The 19,616-nt window shown below is 43.9% G+C and overlaps 1 protein-coding gene across 1 annotated transcript in view; it reads left to right on the forward strand.

Moving 5' to 3' along the window:
- Positions 1 to 19,042, forward strand: part of hs3st2 (heparan sulfate (glucosamine) 3-O-sulfotransferase 2) — a 56,612-nt gene extending 37,570 nt beyond the window's left edge. Inside the window, exon 2 of the mRNA XM_007237381.4 lies at positions 18,225 to 19,042. Coding sequence (XP_007237443.1) covers positions 18,225 to 18,843 — 619 coding nt within the window. The 3' untranslated portion in view covers positions 18,844 to 19,042. The remainder of the gene's footprint in view (positions 1 to 18,224) is intronic.
- Positions 19,043 to 19,616: the final 574 nt, after the last annotated feature.

Below are 19,616 nucleotides of genomic sequence, written 5' to 3' on the forward strand. Positions count from 1 at the left end.
ACCGTGCTATTAGCATTGCCCCCACAATGCTGCCATTGCATTTGCATTGTTAGCATTGCTTCAGTTAGAACTACTGAGGACACCTGGCTGTTGGTTTTTTTCCTGGTTATTATGTACACCCTGTAAACACAACATCCCATAACTGTCTTCCCCATTAAATCTGAAAAATAGAGGAGTCTGTGTGAAGAGCAGAGCTGTGCATTTTTATTCCACAGTATTTTGCTCTCATAAGCACAATATCCCTCCACTGGTAATAATCTTTATCTGAGCTGTTTCAGAAGCTCGGCCGGCTGTGGATCACTGCGGGGCAGCGATTCAGTTCACCTGTACACAGAGCGGCAGCGTTAACTCTCGCCTGTACACAGAGCGGCAGCGTTAACTCTCGCCTGTACACAGAGCGGCAGCGTTAACTCTCGCCTGTACACAGAGCGGCAGCGTTAACTCTCGCCTGTACACAGAGCTGCAGCGTTAACTCTCGCCTGTACACAGAGCGGCAGCGTTAACTCTCGCCTGTACACAGAGCGGCAGCGTTAACTCTCGCCTGTACACAGAGCGGCAGCGTTAACTCTCGCCTGTACACAGAGCGGCAGCGTTAACTCTCGCCTGTACACAGAGCAGCAGCGTTAACTCTCGCCTGTACACAGAGCGGCAGCGTTAACTCTCGCCTGTACACAGAGCGGCAGCGTTAACTCTCGCCTGTACACAGAGCGGCAGCGTTAACTCTCGCCTGTACACAGAGCGGCAGCGTTAACTCTCGCCTGTACACAGAGCGGCAGCGTTAACTCTCACCTGTACACAGAGCTGCAGCGTTAACTCTCGCCTGTACGCAGAGCGGCAGCGTTAACTCTCGCCTGTACACAGAGCGGCAGCGTTAACTCTCGCCTGTACACAGAGCGGCAGCGTTAACTCTCGCCTGTTCACAGAGCGGCAGCGTTAACTCTCGCCTGTACGCAGAGCGGCAGCGTTAACTCTCGCCTGTACACAGAGCGGCAGCGTTAACTCTCACCTGTTCACAGAGCGGCAGCGTTAACTCTCACCTGTACACAGAGCGGCAGCGTTAACTCTCACCTGTTCACAGAGCGGCAGCGTTAACTCTCGCCTGTACACAGAGCGGCAGCGTTAACTCTCACCTGTACACAGAGCGGCAGCGTTAACTCTCGCCTGTACACAGAGCGGCAGCGTTAACTCTCGCCTGTCACAGAGCAGCAGCGTTAACTCTCACCTGTACACAGAGCGGCAGTGTTAACTCTCACCTGTTCACAGAGCGGCAGTGTTAACTCTCGCCTGTACGCAGAGCGGCAGCGTTAACTCTCGCCTGTACACAGAGCGGGAAGGTTAATTCTCGCCTGTACACAGAGCGGCAGCGTTAACTCTCGCCTGTACACAGAGCGGGAAGGTTAATTCTCGCCTGTACACAGAGCGGCAGCGTTAATTCTCGCCTGTACACAGAGCGGCAGCGTTAACTCTCGCCTGTACACAGAGCGGCAGCGTTAACTCTCGCCTGTTCACAGAGCGGCAGCGTTAACTCTCGCCTGTACACAGAGCGGCAGCGTTAACTCTCGCCTGTACACAGAGCGGCAGCGTTAACTCTCGCCTGTACACAGAGCGGCAGCGTTAACTCTCGCCTGTACACAGAGCGGCAGCGTTAACTCTCACCTGTACACAGAGCTGCAGCGTTAACTCTCGCCTGTACGCAGAGCGGCAGCGTTAACTCTCGCCTGTACACAGAGCGGCAGCGTTAACTCTCGCCTGTACACAGAGCGGCAGCGTTAACTCTCGCCTGTTCACAGAGCGGCAGCGTTAACTCTCGCCTGTACGCAGAGCGGCAGCGTTAACTCTCGCCTGTACACAGAGCGGCAGCGTTAACTCTCACCTGTTCACAGAGCGGCAGCGTTAACTCTCACCTGTACACAGAGCGGCAGCGTTAACTCTCACCTGTTCACAGAGCGGCAGCGTTAACTCTCGCCTGTACACAGAGCGGCAGCGTTAACTCTCACCTGTACACAGAGCGGCAGCGTTAACTCTCGCCTGTACACAGAGCGGCAGCGTTAACTCTCGCCTGTACACAGAGCAGCAGCGTTAACTCTCACCTGTACACAGAGCGGCAGTGTTAACTCTCACCTGTTCACAGAGCGGCAGTGTTAACTCTCGCCTGTACGCAGAGCGGCAGCGTTAACTCTCGCCTGTACACAGAGCGGGAAGGTTATTTCTCGCCTGTACACAGAGCGGCAGCGTTAACTCTCGCCTGTACACAGAGCGGGAAGGTTAATTCTCGCCTGTACACAGAGCGGCAGCGTTAACTCTCGCCTGTACACAGAGCGGGAAGGTTAATTCTCGCCTGTACACAGAGCGGCAGCGTTAACTCTCGCCTGTACACAGAGCGGCAGCGTTAACTCTCACCTGTTCACAGAGCGGCAGTGTTAACTCTCGCCTGTACGCAGAGCGGCAGCGTTAACTCTCGCCTGTACATAGAGCGGCAGCGTTAACTCTCGCCTGTACACAGAGCGGCAGCGTTAACTCTCGCCTGTACACAGAGCGGCAGCGTTAACTCTCACCTGTACACAGAGCTGCAGTGTTAACTCTCGCCTGTACACAGAGCGGCAGCGTTAACTCTCGCCTGTACACAGAGCGGCAGCGTTAACTCTCACCTGTTCACAGAGCGGCAGCGTTAACTCTCGCCTGTACACAGAGCGGCAGCGTTAACTCTCACCTGTACACAGAGCGGCAGTGTTAACTCTCACCTGTTCACAGAGCGGCAGTGTTAACTCTCGCCTGTACGCAGAGCGGCAGCGTTAACTCTCGCCTGTACACAGAGCGGGAAGGTTAATTCTCGCCTGTACACAGAGCGGCAGCGTTAACTCTCGCCTGTACACAGAGCGGGAAGGTTAATTCTCGCCTGTACACAGAGCGGCAGTGTTAACTCTCGCCTGTACACAGAGCGGGAAGGTTAATTCTCGCCTGTACACAGAGCGGCAGCGTTAACTCTCGCCTGTACACAGAGCGGCAGCGTTAACTCTCGCCTGTTCACAGAGCGGCAGTGTTAACTCTCGCCTGTACACAGAGCGGGAAGGTTAATTCTCGCCTGTACACAGAGCGGCAGTGTTAACTCTCAATGAACAAATTGAGAACTGGAGACGATTTAAAAGCCAATCAGAATGTACATGTAGACTTATTTACATAATTTGACTTTCCTTTGAGTTAATTCTGCAGGCCGGCCCACGAGGACACAAAGATCACTTAGCACCAGATCACTGGGGCTCAAGACTTAATATGTGGTAATCACTACTTAGTATCTGGTGCTCACTACTTAGAATGTGTTGCTCAGAACTTAGCATCTGGGGCTCACCACTTAGTATTTGGTGCTCACCACTTAATGTGTTGCTCACCACTTAGTATCTGGTGCTCGCCACTTAGTATGTGGTGCTTACTATTTAGTTTGTGGGGCACACCACTTACTATCTGGAGCTCGACACTTAAAATCTGGTGCTTACTACTTAGAATCTGGTGCTCACCATTCAGTATCTGGTGCTCACCGCTTTATGTAAAATACTATTACTAGTACTACTTACTATTTATTATGTGGAGCTTACTATTTAGTATGTGGTACTCACCACTTTATATCTGGTGCTCATCACTTAATATGTGGTTCTCATCACTTAGTATTAGGTGCTTACTATTTAGTATGTGGAGCTTACTATTTAGAATGTGGTGCTCACCGCTTATTATCTGGAGCTCACCACTTAGAATCTGGTCCTTAACATTCAGTATCTGGTCCTCTCTGCTTTATGTAAAATACTAGTACTATTATGAATACTACTTACTATTTAGTTTGTGGAGCTTACTATTTAGCTTAATATCTGGTGCTCACCACTTAATATCTGGTGCTCATCACATAATATGCATTGCTCATCACTTTGCGTAAAAAAAGAAAAATATACCATGTCCCTTTAGGGGCTCCATAGTTTTTAGTTCATTTGTTTTCTTTAAAATACTTTGAATTTCCAGTTAGAAGAGCTTACAATGACAAAAATAAAGAGGAAAAAAACTGGGTTGTTCCAAAACATACGTTTACAACATGCCTGCACTGAAAAACAAGGCTGATTATGCCACTTTAATGTGCGCTCCATCAACATAAAGTTATGATTGGTGGCGTGTATTTAAACACACAGTAAAGCTGTTTAGAGCAGCGGCGCCGGCCGCTCCGTCCCGAGATTAATGCTCGCCCCCGGCCCTGAACTAGTAAGGCTAACTGAGACACCCCGGCCAGCGGAACACCAATCATAAATCACACTAAATGGATCAATATTTCTGAGACTATGGAGGTAACGTATAGTGCTCGGCCGCGCAGGAAAGCCCATTAAAAACTGGGAATGACTCACATCTGATGGAAACTGGAGGTTATTCTCTGACCCCGGCTTTCACCGCCGTGAGTCGGTCAATATAATATTAATCTGTGTTATTCCTTTTTGCTAATAAGATACAAATTCCTGAGCGCCTGCCTGAACTGCCCACAGCAATAAAAGCTCAGCTTAACGTGTCGACATTGATTTAATCACGTATAAAGTCCATTTGTAAATGCAGCTCAGAACAGTTATTAGAACAGTGTGAAGGGAGGACTGTAAAATAGACTGAAAATGACTGATGCTGTTAATAAAGAAGCGCCCACTCGGTTGGTAATACGAGGACACTAAAAAGTGTCTGAGCAATAAATATAATAAGGTGGTGTTTTATTTTTTGGATTTTTAAGAACATTTAAAAAATTACTTACATTTTTCAGATTATCAAACAAACTTTGTCAGGATTTCCAGCAGGGAGGACATGAGGCGGACCTAAAAACAGGTAATATATTTACAAGAGAACAAATAGAGAAAACCAAAACTAAACTAAACAAACAAGATACAAGAACAGACAGGACTACAGGAAATAACACTGAAAAACTACAAAACAGAAAACAAAGAAACAGGAAACTGACTGACGTTGAACACGCACAAGACCAGACAAACTAACACTGAAAACACAGAGGCTTGAATACACATGAAGGGAACAGGAAACAGGGAACAGATAATGAGGGGGCGGAGCACTGAAGACATGGGCGGAGACATGGAGAGACAAGGAGAGCCATGTGCTATAAGCACAAGCTAGGACAACAAATAAAGGCGGAGAAAAAAACATGGAGGCTGACAAGGGACAGGACAAAGGCGTGACACTTTAATATCAGACAAATATAACCTATATATAAAAAGATTTTTTTAAATGATGATTTTATTTATTAAGGAAAAAAAAACTATCCAAACCAATCTAGCCCTTAGTGAAAAAAGTGTTTGCCACTTTTTGTAAAGCTGAGTTTAATTTTACTACTGAACCACTGCCAGACTTGTAGATTCAAGAAATCACTCAAAAGTCTAAAACAGATTAGAAACAAAGTCATTGATCATCTATCAGTCTGGAAAAGGTTGTAAAGTCATTTCTAAAGCTTCAGGACTCCAGAGAACCACAGTGAGAGCTATTATTATTTACTAATGGAGAAAAAACATGGAACCACTGGTGAACCTTCCCAGGAGTGACTGGCTGACCAACATTACTCCAAAAGGGCATGAACAACTCATCCAGGAGGTTACAAAAGAACTAAAAAAATAAAAAATAAAATAAAATAAAATAAAAAAAGGAGTACTTGGGTTCTGCAGCAGGACAATGACCCAAAGCACACAAACAAGTTCTCTCTTTTTACATTTAAAAACACCATATCTCTTCAAAGACTCCATTGTCTTTAGTTTTTTTAGTTTTTAGCTATTATTATTATTATTATTATTTGGTGGCGTTTTTTTTTTCATGACATATTGCTTTAAAAACAATAATTTATTTTAATTTTAAAAATGAGTTAAAATGCACTAAATGTTAGTTGGGTCTCCAAAGTGCTGCCCCTTTTGATCAGGAGATTGCTGGTTTGAATCCCGGTTATGCAGCTTGCCATCAGCTGTCGGAACCCTGAAAGAGCACAATAGTCCTTGCTCTCTCTAGGTGGGTACAGTAGATGGCACTCTTTTCCTTCATCAATCCAAAGGGTGATGTGGATCAGCACAAGGCTGCATCTGTGAGCTGATGTATCAGAACCGAGTCGCTGCACTTTCCTCCGAGCGTTAGAGCTGTGATGATACTCGGTAATACTGCATCAGCAGCAGTTCAAAAAGAGGCGGTGGCTGACTTCACATGTATCAGAGGAGACATGTGCTAGTCTTCACCCTCCTGGTGTTGGGGCATCACTAGTGATAGGGGGAAAAAATAGGAAAGAAATTTTTAATAAAGTTTATTAGGACATTTATTAGGATATTAGGATATAAGTTCAGGCTGAGCTACACAGGGACCCGCAGTAGCGTCTTATATAAAAAAATGCATTAGTGAACAAACTCCTGGAAGTCACTGCAGCACAAGAACCGTGCCAAAGGATTACCACCAAGCCGTTACAAAAGAGAACAGCGCGTCAGTTCCTACGACAAAAGAGCGAGCGTGACTGATTGGATTTCAGCTTATGTAGTTCACCAGTTCAAGTCAGAACAACTGCTTTTCTCCAGGAAAACTTGTGAAAATAATGACCTATTTCACGTGTCCCAGATTTCCCCCAGCCTTTTCCTCCATTGTGCATCCGTAATGCAGGCGATGGTGATTTATGACCAGGAGAGCAGGATGTGGCTGAGATTTGATAATTTCCCCCATGCCCTTCAGCGTCAAACTCACTCGGGAGATAAGGGACTGGAAATATTGGCTGGAAGTATTAAAAGCTTGTGGGAGTGCAAGAGAGTGTGTGTGTGTGTGTGTGTAGGTGTAAGTACGTGAGTGTGTGTGTGTGTGTTGGGTTTGCGAAAGTAACAGAATCATGATTTGTCAGGTTGAGATTTGCAGCTTCCTGTGTTGACCGTTTACCCCTTCCTGTTAATTTTGACTTCTCTGAAAAACCATCCAACAGGAAAATGTCAGTGTTATTTTTACACATTCTTCAGGAACACCAGCCTGAGTTACTGAGTAACTACTCTGTTCTACAGAAATTTCAGGTGTCATACACAACACAGTGCCAGTCAAAAAAGTTTGTTTTTTTCATTAATTTAAAATGTTCTGCATTGTAAATTATTAATAAATGGCTTTTTAAGTAGTCAACAAACAAAGGTACCACTTTAAAATAAGACTACCTTCATAAAGGGTTTATGAATGTTACTATTAAGTTACTACATGATTCCTTATGTGCTCCTTCATTTACGATACAAGGAAAAATACAGTAAGTAAGGCTGTGACCAAAATGGCTCCCTACTCCCTCATTAGTTTGGGTGGTTTTCTCAGTAATTTTGTGGATTTGAAACACGTTTTACCCTGTGAACCTGTGAATTGGTTTTATCTGAATCCCACTGTAACAATATGGCAACCCTGGTGGCTCCGTTTCTTTGGCTGTCTGTTGCTTAGTAGCGAGACCCGCAAAGCATTTTGGGACACACTTAGCTCGCTTAGCAAGCAGCAAAGTTTACTATAAATCATGATGCGTTATGGGAGTTTGTAGTGCCCTCAAAATCACGTTCGAATTCCCCCTTAAGATTCGGACACTCAAAGAAAAATGGCTGACATACTCAATAGTGCCCTAACTAGTAAATAGGGAGCCATTTCGGTCACAGTGTAAAAGTACTAGTTAATTGGAACCAAGAACAGAGTTAACAATATTCCTGCGAAAACAAGGATTCCTTTTTGCTAGATAAAGTCAAGTAAAGTCATGTCATGTCAAAAGGCTTTTATTGTCCTTCCATCTGTGTACGAATACACAGAGCAATGAAATTACGTTTTCTCCAGAACCAACACAGTGCAACATTGAACAAACAGCAAAACATAAACAAGTGCAAACATGCAACAAATTTTGTAACATAGAACTTAAAAAAATATAAATACAAAAAGAAAAAAATCAGAAAACATGAGACAATTTAACAGACAGGACAATGCAGAACCAATACGGTTCGTGAGGTTGTATGAACTATAATAAATGATGCTAAAAAAATAAATATAAAATAAAATGCTTCTCTGGTGAGCTTTTGTTTACATTCCTCTCCTGTCTCTCTCTCTGTTGCACTCGGCATGACTTCAGTTTCCACCTGTTCTCGTTTTTCCTCCCGTTCTTGGGCTCTCTATCTCCTTATAAGAGTGTTTTTTCACGACTGTGTCCCAATGCACTAGCCGGGACAGCGACACAGGTTTAATCCCACGTGAGGAGCAGTGTGTGTTTATTTATTTATTTATTTTTTTACTTTCTTTTTGGGTTTACCTGCTTTGAGATCAACTGTTCTGCAACTGGGTTCAACAACCCTCTGGGCTGGAGAGCTACTAGTCTGAAGCAGCACTCCTTCCCATTATACTTAATTTTCCAAAACAGAATTTTTCACATAGTGGCTTGGAAAATATCTGGCCAAACTTAATTGCCAACCCCTGATCTAAAGTTTGTGGTGAAGATAAGTGCTCTAAAACTTGCTTAGCAAAGTAGGTGTGTTTTAAACGTGCATAAAAAAGTGGCTTTAAAGTAGCTTAAACGTGGGTTGGTCCCAAAAGCAGGTGGAAAACAAAATAAATTCAAACCTAATGTGGAGATTTTGGCAGGAAAAAGAACAAAGGATGCCAAGCTGGATTTCCCAGGAGAGAGGGAAAAAATGGACAAACTGAAAAACTAAGAAAAGAAGAACCAGAAAAAGAGAAAAGAAATGTAAAGCCTTCCTTCCAGAGTTAAATGCAACTTCTTTTCTGTTTTTCATTTTTTTAAGAGAAAGAAAGATGGAAAAGAGGTTCTAGAAACAAGAGCACTCAAACGCAGTTTACACTCAAACACAAAAAAATAAATGGCAAAAGGTTGGTCTGGGTTTCTGACTCTTTTAAAGGCAGGTCACAGGTGTTGCAAGTTAGGCTTGATTGCCTCCAGAAGCCACTCATCGCCCCCCTCTGGTGGCTGGAGGACGCCTAGCTCTGGATCCAGCCCTTACCTTATCCTAATATCCTTCATTTCAGAAGAAATACTCAAACAGCCAGTGTTCCAATACTTTTATCCGTGCAATATTTTATCACTATCACAAACAAAGAACCTTATGTCATTCATTTGAAGCATTATTACACTGAATAAAGCTTAGGTTTCCTGCTTACAATATATGTAAACCATGTATTTTTGCTGTTTCAGGCTTTTTGACACATTGTAAATCTAGCATTTGTTCTTTACATTGTAGCAAAATTTTATAACGAATCAATAGAAATGCTCCAAAAGTTTATATTATATATATAAATATTTTTATATTGACTTCTTTTTATGTAAAGTGACCATCTGTTACAATATTTAGACTATTACTATTATTTATTTAATTTAATCTGATCAGTTTTGCTTGTGTTTTAAGTGCATCTCAGACCACCTTCGGAAATGTTTTAGATGATGGTTCTCAGACAGTCTACTGAAGTGGTTTAAGTGATAGAATTTTGTATCAGTTTTAAGTGTGTCTTAGACCACCTCCTGATGTTACAAGGTGTAAACGGCATGGAGAGATATATGTTTTTTGTTGTATTTTGTATCAGTTTTAAATGCATCTCAGACCACCTTCTGAAGTGATTTTAGTGATGGGATTTGTATCTGTTTTAAATGCGTCTCAGACCACCTACTGAAGTGATTTTAGTGATGGGATTTGTATCCGTTTTAAATGCATCTCAGACCACCTTCTGAAGTGATTTTAGTGATGGGATTTGTATCTGTTTTAAATGCGTCTCAGACCACCTACTGAAGTGGCTTAAGTCAAAAAAATTTTTTTATCTGTTTTAATTTTGTCTTAGACTATCTCCTAAAGTGGTTTGAGCGATGGGATTTATATCAGTTTTAAGTGTGTTTCAGACCACCTCCTAAAGTAGTTTGAGTAACATGATTTATATCTGTTTTAAATGCGTCTCAAAAAACCTACTAAAGTGGTTTGAGTGATCAGATTTTGTATCAGTTTAAAGTGTGTCTTAGACCACCTCCTGATGTTGCCAGGTGTAAACGGCATGGAGAGATATATGTTTTTTTGTATTTTGTATCAGTTTTAAATGCATCTCAGACCACATCCTAAAGTGGTTTGAGTAACCGGATTTGTATCTGTTTTAAGTGCATCTTGGACCACAATCTGAAGTAGTTTAAGTGATCGGATTTGTATCTGATTTAAAGATGTCTCAGACCACCTCTTGAAGTGGTTTAAGTGATGGGAACTGTATTCGTTTTAAATGCGTCTCAGACCACCTCCTGAAGTGATTTGACTCTTAGAATAAGTATCTCTTTTACATTAATCTCAGACCATCTCCTAAAGTGGTTTGAGTAATGGGACTTGTATCTGTTTGAAGTGTGTCTCAGACCACCTACTAAAGTGGTTTGACTGTTCAAATATGTAGCTTTTTTAATGTTTCTCAGACCACCTCCTAAAGTGGTTTGAGTGATCATATTTTTAAGTGTCTCAGACCACCTTCTGAAATAGTTTAAATGATGGGATTTGTATTTGTTTTAAATGCGTCTCAGACCACCTCCTGAAGTGATTTGACTCTAAGAATAAGTATCTCTTTTACATTAATCTCAGACCACCTCCTAAAGTGGTTTAAGAAATGGTATTTGTATCTGTTTTAAGTGTGTCTCAGACCACCTACTAAAGTGGTTTAAGTAATGGGATTTGTATCTGTTTTAAATGTGTCTCAGACCACCTCCTGAACTAGTTTGACTGTTTAATAATGTGTCACTTTTTAATTCATCTCAAGTAATTTGAGTCATCGGATTTGTGTCTGTTTTAAGTGCGTCTCAGACAACCTTCTTAAGTTGTTTGAGTGATATGATTTGTATCTGTTTCAAATGTGTCCAGATTTGTATCTGTTTTGAATGGTTCTCGGACAGTCTACTGAAGTGGTCTGAGTGAAATGATTTTGTGTCCGTTTTATGTGTGTCTCAGACCATCTCCTGACGTTACCAGGTGTAAACGTGATTGAGAGATTTAAGTTTTTTGTGAGACAGCGGTGATATGCATGCATGAAGTAAGAAAGTGAACTAAATGGCCGGTGCCGGTTCTTATCTAACGCCTACCTCAGAGGAGGCGCTGGTGCGAGGTGTTGGTGCGGGATGTATGAATGGTAGGAATGTGTCAGCTGCAGTCTGGTGTAAGCCCCTCGTTAAGAAGTGGTGTTTCACAGCTCGCTCTGAAGTGTGATCTGAAATGTGAGGAAGTGTGTGTTGGGAAGGATGTGATAAAGTGTCATTTCTTTCTTGAAATAGCCTACACGCATACTTAATGTCTCCAAAGATCTTCTGAGCTTGTTAAGTTAACCGTTTATTCCCTGAGGGTTTGTAGGTAAACCCATGAATCGGAGTAGTAATTGGATAGCTTATAGCTTAGTTCTATATTCTTTATGTTTTGGTATATTGTTGAAATATGACAAAATATACATTACTACTTACAGTTGCAAGAAAAAGTATGTAAAACCTTTGGGATTTACTTGGATTTCTGAATAAATCAATCATTAAATGTGTTCTGATCTTCATCTAAGTCACAACAATAGACAAACATGGTCTGCTTAAACTAATATCACACAAGAAAATATGTTTTCATGGTTTTATTGAAAACAACATCAACATGTTAATATTCACAGTGAGGGTGGGAAAAGTACATGAACCTTTGGATTTAATAACTGGTTGATCCTCTTTTGGCAGCAAAAACCTCAAACCAACCAAACCAAACGTTTCCTGTAGTTGCAGATCAGACCTGAACAACAGTCAGGAGGAATTTTAGATCATTCCTCTTCACTCAATTGGGTTCAGGAGGTCAGGACTCTCCAGAATGCCCAGTATTTATTTTCTTCTGTTAAAGCCGTTCATTCAGTTGTTGATTTACTTCGTGTTTTGGGTCGTTGTCCTGTTGCATCATCCATCCTTTGTTGAGCTTCAGTTGGCGGTCAGATGGTCTTAAGTTTTTCTGCAAAATCTCTTGGTAAACTTGGGAATTTATTTTTCCGTTGATGACGGCAATCCGTCCATGAGGCAATCAAAATACCTCTGAAGCCTAGCCATTTTGCCCCTGTATATCTAGAAATGGTGTGATCCGTTAAATTAGGGGCGGGGCTAATTGATTAAGAGGGACTGGGTAAGCTTTGGTTGGGGGAGGCTGGCTCAGTGATGGCTGACCTGATGCTGAGAGGGGGCACAGGTGTGGGTCGAGCTGGAACCGAGTTGTGAACCTATGGCCTTGCGGCCTTAGTTTTTACCTGTACTGAAACTAGTCAGGAATTTTAACTGCGTTTATTTTCCGTTTTGCACAGTTTTTGTTTGTATTTTTTCACTCGCACTGTAAATAAAAGCTCACCATTTGAACTGCTGGATTCACTGCATTTTTTTTCCCCTTGGTCACTACCTACCCGCTGACTTCGTGTCCCTGAGCTCGGGGTTCGGCGAGGCAGCGTCACAAAATGGTGGCAGTGGAAGTCCAAACCACACGCTGATAGCGGCTGTTTCAGTGACTTGGCAGTGGCGGTGTTCGCCTCTACAGCGTTTGCTAAACGCTAGCGGACACACCGATGTACAGCCTTCAGCAGTGTTTGGCGGTGAGCGACAGTGTGCAGCAGAAACTGGCGACCAAAACAAAGATGGCGGCGCCCGTGTAGACCACACAGGCTGGCTAAACTGCGGGAACGACGGCCCCAAATGAACATGGCGGCGCCCGTTTAGCACACGTGGAGCCGTGAGACGGCAATCAAGCAGCGGCAGATGCGGATTTGAGGCGTATTGCGGGAATATGCCTCCGAAGAGAGCGGCAACTTCACTCACTGCTGCGCAGAGTGAATGCGCGAGTGAACCGAGCCAATCTTCTGAGACGATGGCTGAATCTAATGCCGGGAGCACGTCAGCGAGCATCGAACAAGTTTGCGAGCTACTCCAGGGGTTCATCACAGAGCAGCGGAGCAAGGACGAGTTCATGCAGCGCGAGATGGCACGGCAGGATCAGCGTTGGCGGTCTCTTCACCACCAATTCGGACTACTGCAGGGTGAAGTTCAGTGGAGTCAGCATGCAGCGACGTCCGACAGCACCCGGAGTGAGGAACCGAGTGGACAGTCACAGGTACGGATTTTACGGAGCTCTCAGTCGGTTTCAGAGAACATCAGGCCAGTGCGGGAAGACAAAACAACAGCACAAGTGGTATGGCCAGCTCCCAGACTGCCTGTTTTGAAAGATACCGACGATATTGAACATTTTTTGACTACTTTTGAGCGCTTAGCCCAAGCTGCACAGTGGTCAGAAGGAAGCTGGGCATTTCATCTGATTCCACTTCTCGACGGTAAAGCCAGAGCTGCTTATGTGGTGATGGACGCAGATGATGCTTGTGACTATCAAAAAATTAAAAGTGCAGTACTGCGGAAATATGAAATCAACAAAGAGACTTATAGGCAGCGTTTCCGGGACATGGCTGTGGGAGCCGATGAGACGCCTAGAGAACTATATTCCAGGCTCAAGGGTCTGTATGAGAAATGGTTGACTCCAAGTGAAAAAACCAAGCAGCAGATTGGTGACCCCATTATCCTTGAGCAATACCTGAAAATGGTGAATCCTGAACTTCGCAGCTGGATCATTGAACGCAGCCCTGCTTCGGCGGATCAAGCAATCACCCTCGCAGAAGCATATGTGGCGGCCCGGCAAGCAGAAGGCGGTTTCAAGCTAGGAGAGCAGTGCAAGCCCCAGTTCAGCAGCGGCCCTGGTAAGTTTGTGGATGGTTATGGTATTGGTCCTAGGCCCCAGGTTTTTAGACCAACTCAGAGTCGCTGGCAGAGCAAGGATGCTAATAAGGCTAGAAGTAGCAATGCTAACTGTAATCCAGATAAAATTCTCAGATGTTTTACTTACAACCAAACTGGCCATAAAGCTAATGCATGCCCTAAACTTCGCAGTAGCATAAACCAGCTGTGCTATTCTCCTACAAAGGCAAATAGTTTTCAGCCTAAAACTGACAGTAAGGAGGTTCTTCTAACAGTGAAAGTTGGTGGAAAAAAGTGTACTGCTTTACTTGACACAGGTGCAAGTCAGACATTGGTTTTAGCCGATTTTCTTGCCGATACACCGTTTAAACATTCAGGAGAGCTCAAGGTAAAGTGCATACATGGGGACGAACAGATTTATCCTACAGCAGACGTTAGCATGGAGGTTAATGGTCAAACTTACCTGTTAAGTGTAGGTATTATGGAAAAAGCTCCATATGCAGTAATTTTGGGCAGAGATTTACCCATACTGTTTGATCTCTTACTTCAAAAACAGAGTGAGGCTGAAGTATTGGTTATGACTAGAGCACAAACCAAAAATGTTGAACAGGACAATGCAGCATTGCTGAGGGAACTCCCTTTTGATATTGCCCCAAAAATTTACAAACCTAAATCTGTCAGGAGGCAAGACAAGATTAAAGGTACACCCTTGGTAGAACAAATAGCTCCAGTGGAACTTGATTTGGAACACTCAGTCTCTAACATAGCAGAGCAACAAGCTAATCACCCTACACTTAAACCTGTATTTGCAAAGTGCAGTGAAGGCACACTTAGAGATGATACACGGTTCATGGTTAAAGATAACATCTTGTATAGGGTTAAAGGCAGCTATGAACTGCTGGTAGTACCCCATAATTTAAGGCAGCAGGTACTTAAACTCGGGCACTCAGAGCCATGGGCGGGATATTTGGGGGCAGCCAAAACATTAAACAGAATTGCTGGTAGGTTTTACTGGCCAAGACAGTATCAGGATGTGGTAGAGTACTGTAGTTCTTGTCCTGAATGTCAGCTTACAGCCCCATTGAAAAGTGCGAGTAAAGTCCCTTTAATTAATCTACCCATTGTTGATATCCCATTTTCTCGTATTGCAATGGATGTAGCAGGGCCTCTTCCTAGAAGCCGTAGTGGCAATCGCTACATTTTAATAATCTGTGATTATGCTACAAGGTATCCCGAGGCATTTGCATTAAGGAAAGTGAAGACAAGGCAGGTGGTAAACGCTTTAATCCAACTAATTTCCAGGGTAGGGATACCAAAGGAGGTTTTAATTGATCAGGGGACCAATTTTACATCCAGGCAGCTCAGAGAGGTTTTTAAACTTCTAGGGGTTAGGGGCATTAGGACCAGTCCATACCACCCACAAACTGATGGCCTAACAGAACGCTTCATCCAAACCCTGAAGTCCATGCTGCGCCGTTTTGTCTCTGAAGTCGGAACTGACTGGGACACATGGCTGCCATATGTGTTGTTTGCCTACAGAGAGGTTCCCCAAGCATCCACAGGATTTTCACCTTTACATCTTCTTTATGGCAGAGACGTGAGAGGGCCACTGGATGTCCTCAAAGAGGCCTGGGAAGGTAAAGACACTGATCAAAAACTCAATGTTCTCTCCCATGTGCTAAAAATGAGAGAAAAGATGACAAAAACCACAGAGCTGGTTCGAGAGAACATGGTAAGAGCACAGCACCGACAAAAGACGTGGTATGACCGCAGAGCAAAGGACCGAGAGCTCAAACCTGGTGAGAAAGCCCTTGTTCTTCTACCTACTTCAGACACCAGTCTCTTGGCCAAGTGGCATGGGCCATATGAGGTGCTCCGGAGGGTCGACAAGACTACCTATGAACTGTCCCTTCCTGACAGGAAAAAGAAAAAACAGACTTTCCATATCAACATGCTAAAGGCATGGAAGGAGCCAGACCAAGGCAGGACAGAGCAGCTTTTTGTTCGAGCAGTGCACGAAGAAGAGGAAGGCACAGAGCAGTACTTTCCCACAGTCATTGATGCCAACAAAGCACCGGATCTGTCTCACCTTCACAAGATGCAGCGTGAGCAGCTGGAGAAAGTCATCCCTCCGGGCCTCTTCAGATCAGACCCCGGCAGAACAGATAGAGTCCAACACAACATCAGGCTGCTGAAAAATGAACCAATTCGTCAGACCAAGTGTCGAGTTCCAGCCCGCCTGGTACCGGACCTGAAAAAGGAGGTGGAGGCGATGCTTCAGATGGGGGTAATTGAACCTTCATCTAGTGAATGGTGCAGTCCTATAGTCCTGGTCCCAAAGAAAGATGGAGGGCTAAGGTTTTGCATAGACTTTTCAAAGCTAAATGCAGTCTCTGCTTTTGATCCGTACCCAATGCCCAGGGCGGATGAGTTGATTGAAAGACTGGGAAAAGCTAAGTATTTGACTACACTGGATCTCTGCAAAGGCTACTGGCAAGTTCCACTGAACCCGGAAGCTAGGGAACTTACGGCCTTCAGGGTTCCGTCAGGCTTATACCATTTTTTGGTTATGCCTTTTGGCCTTCACGGAGCAGCTTCAACCTTTCAAAGACTGATGGATGGTTTGCTGAAAGGCATGGACGACTTTGCTGCTGCATATATTGACGATGTCGTCATCTTCAGTGAGTCCTGGGACGACCATGTGCGACATGTCAGTGAAGTGCTTCAGCGCATCAGCAAGGCAGGCCTTACAGTCAATTCCAGCAAGTGTGACCTGGCAAAAGGGACCGTTTCCTACCTAGGTTATGTCCTGGGAGGTGGAGTTATCCATCCACAGGTCGACAGGGTGGAAGCTGTGAAAAAGTGTCCTGCACCAACCACAAAAAGGAGGGTGAGATCCTTCTTAGGATTAGCAGGGTGGTACCGTCGTTTTATTCCTAACTTTTCCAAAAGAGCAGCAGTTTTAACAGACTTGATGAAAAAAAAACATGCCACAAAAGGTCAAGTGGACTGATGATTGTGAAGCAGCATTTCAGGACTTGAAAAACTGTTTGTGTACTGACCCAGTTTTACACAGCCCAGACTTCAGCAAACAGTTTGTGGTGCAAACTGATGCATCAGGGTGTGGACTTGGAGCGGTGTTGCTGCAGGAAAAGGAGGGGGATCTTAAACCAATCCTCTACATTAGTCGTAAGCTGTTTCCAAGGGAGTTGAATTACTCCACTGTGGAGAAAGAAGCTTTGGCAGTAAAATGGGCGCTAGATTCGCTCAGGTATTACCTCATCGGGACAGATTTTGTGTTGGAGACTGACCACAGATCGTTACAGCAGATGGCAAACATGAAAGACACTAATGCTAGAATAACACGGTGGTACTTGTCTCTGCAACAGTTTAAGTTTCAGGTGCGATACCGTAGAGGCACCCAAAACACCACTGCTGACTTCCTGTCTCGTCATAGCGAGTAGTGACAGTGCTATGGGGGGGGGGGGGTGTGATGAAGACAATAGTCATCTTCATCACCAGCGTTGATACCTGTATTACTTACCTTTTTATACCTATCGATACTTACCTGTTATACTTACCTTTTTATGCCTTTTTTTGTCTCTGGGGCAAGCTGAAGGGCCCTCGGCTACCTCAGGGAGGGGTAAGGGGTAGAGTAATCCCTAAAAGGTAACATCAAAAAGTAATGTTAGCATTCATGTCGACATTTGTAAAATCCTTCTTTTTAAGGCCTTATGTAAATATTATAATTTCATGTCTTATGTCTGGAACCTCTGAAGCCTAGCCATTTTGCCCCTGTATATCTAGAAATGGTGTGATCCGTTAAATTAGGGGTGGGGCTAATTGATTAAGAGGGACTGGGTAAGCTTTGGTTGGGGGAGGCTGGCTCAGTGATGGCTGACCTGATGCTGAGAGGGGGCACAGGTGTGGGTCGAGCTGGAACCGAGTTGTGAACCTATGGCCTTGCGGCCTTGGTTTTTACCTGTACTGAAACTAGTCAGGAATTTTAACTGCGTTTATTTTCCGTTTTGCACAGTTTTTGTTTGTATTTTTTCACTCGCACTGTAAATAAAAGCTCACCATTTGAACTGCTGGATTCACTGCATTTTTTTTCCCCTTGGTCACTACCTACCCGCTGACTTCGTGTCCCTGAGCTCGGGGTTCGGCGAGGCAGCATCACAGTCTGTCTGTCTATCTCCATTTATAATGCATCTGGAACACATTTAATGATTATTGATTGTTGATCTGTCTGTTTCTATCTATCTGTCTCTCTGTCTGTCTATCAGTTTGTCTATCCATACATCTATACATCCATCCATCTACATTTATAGTGCATCTGGAGCACATGCAATGATTATTATTGATTGTTATTTAGCTAGAATTTCTCTTGTATTCAGCAGGAACAAATCAGATGTAGGTGTGAAGCTTCTTACTCTCTCTTCTCTCTCTGATCTTTCCCTCTCATTCTGTCTAGAAGTCTGATGCCGCGGACGCTGGACAGCCAGATCACCATGGAGAAGACCCCCAGCTACTTCGTGACCCGGGAAGCCCCCCGGCGCATCGCCAGCATGTGCAGGGACACCAAACTCATCGTGGTGGTCCGGAACCCAGTGACTCGAGCCATCTCGGACTACACGCAGACTCTGTCCAAAAAGCCTGACATCCCCACCTTCGAGGAGCTGGCCTTCAAGAACCGGAGCCAGGGGCTGGTGGACACGTCCTGGAACGCCATCCGGATCGGCATGTACATCCTGCACCTGGAGAACTGGCTGCAGTACTTCCGGCTCTCGCAGATCCACTTCGTGAGCGGCGAGCGGCTCATCACGGACCCTGCCGGGGAGCTGGGCCGAGTGCAGGACTTCCTGGGCCTGAAGCGCATCATCACGGACAAGCACTTCTACTTCAACCGAACAAAAGGCTTCCCGTGCCTGAAGAAGCCCGAGAGCAGCAGCCTTCCACGCTGCCTCGGGAAGTCCAAGGGCAGGACGCACGTGCAGATCGACCAGGAGGTCATTGAGCAGCTGCGGGACTTTTATAGACCTTTCAACATCAAGTTTTACGAAATGGTAGGACACGACTTCAGGTGGGACTGACGGGGGCTGAGGAATATGAACAGGAGACCCTCTTGTTAATCAGTGAACGAGTCGTCCAATCAGATCTGCCGATAAGCACCGGTTTGAACTAGGGGTGGGCGATATGGCCCTATAATAATATCACAATATTTTATGGTATTTTCGTGATAACGATACTTTTGGGAATTTGACAAAATATTGAATTAAAAAAATATATATATAAGAATACAATACTGCAAAAAAATAAAAATAATAATTTTACTATTGTATATATGATATGATATGACACACCCCTAACTGAGATATGATAAAAAAAAATAAGATTTTATCAGGTTTGTAACAGAAGTCAATGATCCAGAATGGTCAGTCATGATACTAATAATAATGCACTCCTAATATCTCTATATATATCCAGGATAAAAATTAAAATAAATGATAATCAGTCTCTAATAGATAAATAATGGTAAATGAGAACAGTGTGAATTTTTCTTTGGCTAAAAACAGCAAACAAGTAGTTTCCTGATGTGATAATTAGGGGTGGGCGATATGGCCCTAAAATAATATCACGATATTTCATGTTTTTTTCGTGATAAAGATACTCTTGGCAATATGACAAAATATTGAATAAAAAAATATATTAGGAATACACTACTGCAACAAAGTAAAAAAAAAAATGATTTTACTATTGTATATGACATGATATGACACACCCCTAACTGAGATATGATAAAAAAATTAAATAAGGATTTTATCAGATTTGTAACAGAAGTCAATGATCCAGATTGTCATGATAT

Source organism: Astyanax mexicanus, chromosome 3 (genome assembly GCF_023375975.1).
Source record: "Astyanax mexicanus isolate ESR-SI-001 chromosome 3, AstMex3_surface, whole genome shotgun sequence".
Classification (NCBI taxonomy): domain Eukaryota; kingdom Metazoa; phylum Chordata; class Actinopteri; order Characiformes; family Acestrorhamphidae; genus Astyanax; species Astyanax mexicanus.